A 9698-nucleotide genomic window follows, 5' to 3' on the forward strand; every position below is an offset into this window, starting at 1 on the left:
GTGACTTTCTTTATATTAAAATTTATGTTCTCGATTTAACTAAATCTTAGATAAAATGCATATCGTATGATGGATAAAATTCATCTATATGACACCAAACGATTGAGACAAACATGGCTTGATTGTGAAAGTATTAAAACAGAACAAGGTTTGATAAATAACATATGTTTGGTGTTATAGAGATGCAAAGTGGCTTGAAAAGTTTGGATGTTTGTGTGTAGATGTAGTTTTGTTTTATCTGCCCTTCAAGTCTCTGTTCCAACCAGTGTCTCAAAACTCTCAAGTTCTGAGATGATTATAATTATTGATTTGAGCAACAAAAACACACATCGGTTGACCAAGTTCGTTCGTCTTTTATAAAGAAAAACAATCATTTCCACTCGTAACGATCGTGATGATTTTAGTTTGACCAATTAAAAGTCAAAAGCCAATATGTAAAAAAAAGAAAGAAAGAATTCATACTTTGTCTAATTAAAAAACGAACCTTGATATAAATTGTTTGTCACATATAAATTTATTTTAAAAAATAAGGGTATCTTTGACATTTTATATATTTAATTTCCATTCCCTTTCCTTTCCTCCCAAACAAGATATCGCATGTTACGTTAATGAATCTTCCCTTCCTCCCAAATAAGGTTACTTCTCTTCCCCTCCCTTTCCCTCCCTTCCCTTCCCTTCCCTTCCCCTTCCGTTAATGAACCTTCCCTCACCCCATCCAAACAGAGCGTTAGAGTTTTCGACCTCCGCCCCCTCCGTCCAGTCCCTCAACTCCGCCCTCGCCACCCTCGTCGAGAATCGCCGGTTCGAGCAGGCGAGAGATCTTCTCACGGAGTCCGCCGCCTTGTTCGGCCTCCGCCCCAACGCCGTCTCCTACAACATCCTCATACAACGCTGCTGCGTGGCGGAGGGATTCTCCAGCGCGCGGCTCCTGTTCGACAAAATGCTCCAGAAGGGGATTCGCCCCACCGTGGTCACCTACAATGTCCTCATCGGACACCAAAAACGGTGACTTGGGAACCGGTGCGAGTTTGAAGGAGGAGATCGTGCGGAGAGGAGTCCAGCCCAACGCCATCACCTTCGCGTTGCTGATGGACGCCCTGTGTCAGGAAGGCAACTACGCCACGGCGAAGAAGATGATGTTCGACATGGAGTACCAGGGGTGCAAGGCGAGGCTCGCCAACTACGACGGTGTGCTGATGAGCGACCGCGGGCGTAGGGGCGACCTCGACGGCGCGCGGGCACTGCTGGCGGAGATGAAGCAGAGGAAGCTGAAGCCGGACGTACCCATCTACGGCGCACTGATCAACTACCTGTGCGGCACGGGTCGGGCGGCGGAGGCGTACGCGGTGCTGGTAGAGATGCAGGTAGAGGGAGGGTGCGAGCCCAACGCCGCGGCATACCGCATGATGGCGGACGGCGCGTGCCGGGCGAGGGACTTCGAGATGGCGTCGCGGGTGGCGACGGCAATGGCGGCCAGCGGGCACTGCCCGCGCGAGGATACCTTCAGGTGCCTGATGAATGGCCTGTGCGGCATCGGGAAGGTGGAGGCGGCGTGCTCGGTGCTGGAGGAGATGGCGAGGAGGAAGATGGAACTGGACGGGAATGGCGGGAAGGCCTTGGTCGAAGCTACCGTAGTACCAGCCAAACCAGAACAACAACTCGGCCCGGTCCAATTCAACTCGACCCAACCCATGACCCTGTGAACCGGCTTTAGACCCTTATCATCATGTTCATGAAGACTAATGGAGGATGATACTTCCATTAAAGTCATGAGAAACAAGTTCAATACAGATTGGGCACACAAATCTTCACACACACCTGAAAAGAGTTGCAATACCTCTTAATATCCTAAGGAGTTGAAAGCGAATGGACCGGCAGCCCGAGTTTCGGCAAGCTGAAGCTTGTTTGTTTGGCCGGCAATGTTTTCATCCCTGCTTCATCCATGCTGGTTTCAAGGCCACAGACATGGCAAAGCTCTTCCAGCTCTGACTCCTAATTAGCTACTTACTGGTTAATGCTAGATTTATTTAAGCATCACATTATTTTCTTGATAACTCATTCGATAGGTGAAGAAACCACATGTTACCTTGATTCTCAGAACATCAGACAAATGCTTCAATGGGTAAGGCTGAAGCTTGTATCCGCTGTAGTTGACATACGATATTGCTCGTGCGCGGATCTGTAAAAGGAGAAACTACAGCATTCAGCATGGATTAACAATGCTAAGTTTTTCTTCATTGCTAAGTTTATCCACACCCCATCAGAAGTATTACTAGTGTAAAGTGATTCAACTATCTGCTAGAATATCGTAAATATAATGCTAAGATTATACACCTGAGTTTTGGTTGTGTTTCTCAGGAGCATTTGTTATTATTTTTATTTTTAACAATGCTTCGATGCTCTATTTATAAGTCTTTATCCCACTAAATAAAATTGGCTTTATGGAATCTCTTACAACTCGAGCCAGGAGAATACCTCACTGAGAAACGGCTCCACAAGACACAACTGGAGTTCTGATGCTTCAGCTTCTAGACTAGTAAAGAAACGTTTGAAATTGCCCAGCTGAGAGTACCTAACGGACAGTCGACAATGGAAGAAGGCTCACCACCAAGAAGATGGCAAAAATCAGAGGAACCATAAACATTTGATGTCGAGAGAAAGAATTGAAAGAGTTACCTGATCAATGTCATGGCAAAACGCATTTCATTTGATTGAAGAATTGAAAGAGTTAGTTTTCGATACCATAAAGAAAGCGAATCACCCTGCTGGACAAAGTAATAGAAGTCGAGTGGTTATGTATCTGAGGAAGAGCAACATTAAATTGGCGAGTGTAGTACATATCGGCAGAGAAGCTAGAAACTGACCATTTTGGGGATCTTGCCCCCTAGATGGAGAAGCACATAAAATGAATAAAACTCAGCTTCATTTTTGTGCAATGAACTAGATCTTCGATTAATATCATACAACTTGAAAAGGGTTGCAAGGCATTTCATCAGCTGCTCAGTGTTGAGGTAACACAATGAAGCCAAATCAGTCTTCGCAAAACACATTGCGATTTTTTTGTGTGATTCAATGTGAAACTTGATCTGCAAACAGATTTTGTGGAGAGTAATTAAAACAATCTGCACAATGTTATTGTGCTCAAAGTGGAAAAAAAATTTAGAAGATAAGCAAAGAATGAAACATGAATCCAAGTAAAAAAGATAACACTCCTACCGCAAGTATAAATATCGAAAGCTTAAAATTCATCCACCATCACGCAAAGAATGAAACATGAATCCAAGTAAAAAGATAATACTCCTACCGTCAGTATAAATATCAAATAACTTAAAATTCACTTGGAAATAACTAATCGCCTTTCATAAAGCTCAATTGAAGGATAAAATTCAAGTAGACGACCCCAAATAGTTTGATATGATGAAAAATTATACATGGAAAAATAATTGCTTGATAGAGTGACCTGACGATTTAATGGGTTCAAAGGAAGTTACCCTTCATTTTGAGCCTCCAAATCAAGTGTTCTCAACTAAAAACAATGGCAAAGAACCATTCAAAAGAGCAGCCAAAGAAGGATGTCGTACCATGTCCTCATACATGCAAATTGCTTGATCATCAACGATATTCTGTCTAGTGAGATCTTGTCGAACAGACCTTGTTCTATCAAAAACAAAATCATGAACAACTTCAAATGGTTGATCTGATGTGTTGACCAAGTTCATAAGATACTTCAATGTGCTTCTTAACACTGGGAGAGGCCTTATATCTACTTCCCGCAGTTCTGCATTGGACATAGTTCTACAAAACTAATAAAAACCAGTCAAAGCAATCTACAAGAATTGTATTTAAGAATCTATAAGACATAGGAGACACTAGAAATTTTTGCACTGCCATTTTAAAACCAACTATGCTGCATGTTGCCGAATGACACAAGTGAATTTGGCACAGATATTATTATTAAGAAACATAGTTACATATAGAGATTCTGTACACCGCAAAAGATACTACAGTACACAAGAGAACAATGGGTACAAAGGTACCAACTCTGAGTACCAAAGAGTTGATTAGATGAGATTCTTTGAAAAGTACAAGATAGGAAACCATATGTGATGATAATCTCTTAAAGTTATGAAGCATGAAAGTAGCATTTGAATTCAATTTGCATTGAATGCTACAGTTCAAAAATCTCTAAGATAAATGTCAAGCTTGCAAGTTCTCATGAATGAGGAATAATTTGCAAAGATTCGACATAATATATGTACAAAAAGGAGAACAAATGTATATCTGAGACGCATGAAAACAGTATGAAACAATGAATCATGTGATTCCTTTGGGGGGAGGAAGGGGATTGGAAAAATGGGATTAGTGAACTATAGCAAAAAGACGATAATCATTCAAAAAATTTATCATCCATAGTGATTGAGGTAGATTGGATTCAACTACATGAATTCAAACTTGAGCAGCAATCAGTCACTACACCAAAAAATCCATTAGAATAAAAGGAGGCAACTCAATAGTTTTCTGGTAGATACTCTAGATACACATCATGAACAAACAACGTTGCATTGGCTCCTTCACATGCATTGCCATGCAAATGTATGCTACCATGCAGAACTCTTAGTATTTGGAAGCAAAAACATATGAACTGCCCCATCTCTCCACCTCTATAAAACATTACAAAAACCACTTTTCAGATTACTATCCTTCTACAGATTCTTCCCTCTTGTCTTTATAATTTTTTTTTACTCTGATAAATTGTCTTCCACTATCAACGGCCTCACAGTGATATTTCAGCACAGGAATCAAATTTTGAGACTAAAAAAGATTGAAATTGAATTTTTTTTTTCCGATTCCCATCAATCTTAAGTTTCGACATCAACAGAACCACAAGAGAAACCTATCGGCCCTCAGTATTTACCTTCTTCACGGCAAGTTTCGGAGAAGTTCTTGAAGGATCCCCATTTAACCTCTCGAACACAGAGAGATCTCTGAGCTGCTCGCGTTGCTGTCTCTCCTTCGCTGCAATCGCGACAAGCTTAAAGACACGCGAGAAGCAGGAGAGGACAGAAAAGGTCAAAAAAGACAAGCCGAGATAACTCGGAACAGTTCGTACCAGGGCACATATCGGGGCAGGTGCCGACCAAGTAGGAAAAAATCGGCGAGCCGGTCTCCTCATCCTCGTCGAGTTTGGGATTGCGCCTTTCGTGAATCGAACTGGTAGAAACGCGTTTGGCTTCCTCGCGAGGACGCAACCTGACGGAACTGGATGACGAAGGAGAGGGATTTGGCGCTTTCCTTGGCCGAAACCCTAATTTCTTGGCTCTGTTGCTTTCCCTCTCCATGATAGCTCAGAATCGAAATCGGAGGGCGTTTCGCAGGCACGACGACGATCGCAAATGAAGGGGAAATTTTTATTTTCCCCCTCGTAATTTTTTTTCTTGAAAAAAACCTCACCGAATATGAAGATTTCTAAAATTCCTAAGTAATTTTCAAACTTTTGTCGTTTATTAATTCATTTAGGCAAAATAAATAAATAAAAACACTTTTTATCATATCGTCCAAAGAACAAAAGATCATTCATAATTTAATTCCTAAAATATCCCTTTATACTCCATCTTAAAATAATTTTAAATAAAATTATATCATTTTAAATCGTTTTGATCAAAATTGCTCTCATTGAAAGAATTTTGATTAAAACTACTCTAAAATAATATAATTTTAATTAGAATTAATCCAAATTACTCTATTTTGAAAATATACTATTCTAAAGTCACAAACAATTTTAATTAAAAGTTTATCGTCTTGAGGTATTTTTGATAAAGCTGCACTACCTAGAATTAGGAAGTAGTTTTGATCAAAGTTATATTAGGTCAGAGAATATTGATCAAAGTTACTTTCAATGGAGCACCGAAGAATATTTCAAATATTAAATTATAGATTTATCAATAGACAATGAGGCAAGAGTTATTATTATCGCCGTAGGAATATACTTCTTATCTTTACCCATTGAATTTATTTTAGAACTAGAGGAGTGTTATTTTGTATCTACTTTAACTAAGAACATTATCTCTATTTTTTATTTGGACAAGAAAGATTTTTTATTTATAATAAAAGATAAATATTGTTCTGTATTTTTAAATGATATATTATATTGTAGTGCACCTTTGATGAATGAACTCTATGTTCTAGACTTCAAAAATTCAATTTATAACATAAATACTAAATGATTCAAACCTAATGATTTGAATCAAACATATCTCTGACATTGTCACTTAGGTCACATTAATGAGAGTCATATATCATAGCTCCATAAGGATGGACTTCTAGAATCATTTTATATTGAATCATATGAGACATGTGAATCTTGTCTTATATACAATATGAGAAAGACTCCTTTTAATGGACACAATGAAAGAACGGCAAACTTGTTATAACTCATACATAATAATGTATGTAGCTCTTTCAATGTAGCAGCTAGAGGAGGTTACCAGTACTTCATTACTTTTACCGATGATGTCAGTAGATACGACTATGTGTATCTCAAACACAAGTCGAAATTCTTTGAAAAGTTTAAGAAATTCAAGAATAAAGTATAAAACTAACTTGGCAAAAGTATTAAGATACTTCAATCAGATCGAGATGGTGAATACCTTAACCAAGAGTTTTATGATCATCTAACTTAGTGTGAGATCATGCTCAACTCACTCCACCTAGAGCACCACAGTAGAATGGTGTATCTGAGAGGAGGAATCATACTTTATTAAATATGGTATGATCGATGATAAGTCAGATGGATCTTCCTATTCCTTCTAGGGACTTACTATAGAGACGATTATTTTCACACTTAACCAAGTTCTATCTAAAGTCGTCATAAAGACACCATATATACTATGGAGTAGGAAGAGTCACAAAATATCTTTTATGAAGATTTGAAATTGTAAGACCTATGTTCAACGTCAAATCTTAGATAAACTAGGATCCAAATTTGATAAGTTTTATTTTGTAGGATATCCCAAGGAAATGAAGGGATATTACTTTTACAATCCCACGCAAGGCAAAGTGTTCATCGCTAGAAATGACATTTTTTTAGAACGAGAGTTTCTTTCTAGAAGAACTAGTGAGAGTAAAATCCATCTTGAAAAATTCAAGATGCACAAAATAGTATTAAGACCTTGATAGAAATTGAACAGACACTACCAAGTATTGTGGATCATGAGTTTGTTACACAAAAAATTGTGAAGCAACAACCTATTCAAGTAGAACAAGCTCTACGCAGATTTGATAGTATACGATCGTCAACCTGAGAGATATTTATTTCTCTTGTCTGACCACGATGATGTTATGCTTGTTGATTTGAACGAGCCTACATCTTATCAAGAAGCTATGATGAGCTCAAATTCCAAGAAATAGTTAGAGGTCATGAGGTCCGAAATGGAATCCATGTATACTAACCAAGTATGGACTTCGGTTGATTCGCCTAAGGGGATCACACTCATTAGGTGTAAGTGGGTCTTTAAGAGAAAGACTGACTTGGATGATCTTATGCATACATATAAAGGGAGACTGATAGCCAAAGGGTTCAAGCAGATTCATGGCATAGATTATGATGAAATCTTTTCACCAATTACGATGCTTAAATTTATTCAGATTATGCTTACTATTGTAGCTTACCATGATTATGAGATCTGGCAGATGGATGTCAAAATTGCATTTCTGAATGGAAATCTATTGAGGATGTGTATATGACATAATCTGAGAGTTTTATAGATCTGAAGAATGCTGAAAAGGTATGTAAGTTACAAAGGTCTATCTATGGGCTAAAGCAAGCTTCTCGAAACTGAAATCTTCGATTCGATGATGCAATCAAAGCATTTGATTTCATCAAAAATGAAGATGAATCTTGTGTCTACAAGCGAATTAGTTGTCTTCTTGATCTTGTATATAGATGATATACTCTTCATTGGAAATGATAATCCTTCACTATAAGTCTGTGAAGACATGACTTGGGAGTTGTTTCTCAATGAAGGACTTAGGTGAAGCAGCTACATTTTAGGCATTCATATCTATAGAGATATATCTAACAAACTGCTTAGCCTAAGTCAAAGTATATATATTGACAAGGTGCTTAATCATTTTACCATGCAAAATTTCAAGAAGGAATTTTTGCTGACGTCACATGGTGTGAGTCTTTCGAAGACTCAATGTCCCTCTTCTAAGGAGGAGAGAGACTACATGGATCAGATTTCTTATGCATCTGCTATAGGATATATCCTGTACGTCATGCTCTGTACTCGCCTGATGTCTCGTATGCATTGAGCATAACGAACAGATATCAGTCAAATCTAAGTGAAAGTTACTGGACAGCTATTAAGAATATTCTTAAATACTTACGAAGGACGAAAGAATATTTCTTGATATTTGGAGGCGATGAGGAGTTCGTTGTAAAGGGTTACAGTGATGCAAGCTTCCAAATTGACAAGGATGATCCAGATCATAGTTAAGGTATGTATTTTACTTGAATGGTAGTGCTATGAGCTGAAAGAGTTCGAAGCAAGACATAGTCGCAGATTCTACAACAAAAGCCCAATATATTGCTACCTTTGATGCAACAAAGGAGAATGTTTGAATTCGAAATTGCAGAGTTTGGTGTGGTTTCTAACATAGTGAACTTAATAAACCTCTACTGTGATAACAATGGGGCTATTGTATAGGATAAAAAACTACACTTTCATCAATGATCCAAATACATATTACGACGATTCTATTTTATTCGATGGATCATCGATAGAGGAAATGTGAGGATATATAAAGTACCGATTGATGCTAACATCACGGATCTTTTATTTGACCAAGGCTTTGTCAATTCTATTGGAAGATCTATTGACAGGGGCAGAGCTATTGGTGGGCCAACCTGGGCCATGGCCCAGTCTTGGTAAAAAAAAGCAAAAAACAAAAGCTGCGATCGCCGATCAGTTCCGCCCGAGAAAATCAGAGAACCCTAGCCAGCTAGCCTCCTCCGACAACCGAGCGCGGAGCGCCGCCGACAACCGAGCGCCGCCTTCCCTAGCCCATCCGATCGCCCCTTTTGCCCTAACGCGCCGCCGCCACCGCTGCTGCGCCACACCGCGACGTCGCGAGTCGCCACCCGCCACCGCCTGTCCCGTCCACGAGCGCTGCCTGCCGCTGCTCGCGATCGCGTGTGGAGAGGGAGACTCGCGATCGCGCATGAAGAAGAGGGAGAGAGCAGCAACGAAATACCTCAATCCGTCTTCCCTTCCTTTTACTTTGCCTGTTCCAGCCGGCGCATCCAACCAAATTCCAGCCTGTTCTAGTGTTCCAGCCGGCGCATCTAACTCTGATTCTGAGAAACATAAATTACAAACACTCAGGAAGTAACCATCTGAGGTAACTAGTTAACCTCTTCTTTGAAATTTAGAAATTTAAGATTGATAAATGAATATGATTCATTCTTGTCGAATTTATCCCTTAAAATGAAGCTTTATTATCCATAAACTCAGTCCAGTATTGTTAACTACCTAAGTAGAAGTAGAGAGAATCTTCAATTAGAGAAATAATGATGTTTAAGAATAATCTCACTAAATTAAATAGATTGTATTGTGTTTACTTGTGCTCATCCATGAATGAATGACTTGTCACATTGAATTTCTTAAATCACACTTAGATGTGGATGCAAAACTCGA

The 9698-nt window shown here is 39.1% G+C and overlaps 1 protein-coding gene and 2 pseudogenes across 2 annotated transcripts; 1 reads left to right on the forward strand and 2 right to left on the reverse strand.

Moving 5' to 3' along the window:
• The first annotated feature begins 694 nt into the window (after nucleotides 1-694).
• On the forward strand, nucleotides 695-1812 carry LOC141823877 (small ribosomal subunit protein mL103 (rPPR7)-like; annotated as a pseudogene).
• Nucleotides 1734-5369, reverse strand: LOC141824963 (SAC3 family protein C-like). 2 transcript variants are annotated; one of them, XM_074712313.1, is made up of 8 exons: nucleotides 5111-5369; nucleotides 4916-5016; nucleotides 3582-3803; nucleotides 2865-3086; nucleotides 2677-2762; nucleotides 2476-2572; nucleotides 2087-2179; nucleotides 1734-1992 (listed from the first exon to the last, which is right to left on the reverse strand). In XM_074712313.1, exons 1-8 carry the CDS (start codon nucleotides 5337-5339, stop codon nucleotides 1849-1851), a joined length of 1194 nt encoding a protein of 397 aa, XP_074568414.1. In that variant the 5' UTR covers nucleotides 5340-5369; the 3' UTR covers nucleotides 1734-1848. The 2 variants fall into 2 exon arrangements, with proteins under 2 accessions (XP_074568414.1, XP_074568412.1); XM_074712311.1 differs by having other exon boundaries at nucleotides 2677-2765.
• A 3597-nt stretch (nucleotides 5370-8966) lies between these two features.
• Nucleotides 8967-9698, reverse strand: part of LOC141823878 (SAC3 family protein C-like) — a 4903-nt pseudogene continuing 4171 nt past the window's right edge.

The sequence above is a fragment of the Curcuma longa genome, chromosome 3 (assembly GCF_044706935.1).
Source record: "Curcuma longa cultivar G26 ecotype Majalengka, Jawa Barat chromosome 3, ITB_CL_G26_1.1, whole genome shotgun sequence".
In the NCBI taxonomy this organism is placed as follows: domain Eukaryota; kingdom Viridiplantae; phylum Streptophyta; class Magnoliopsida; order Zingiberales; family Zingiberaceae; genus Curcuma; species Curcuma longa.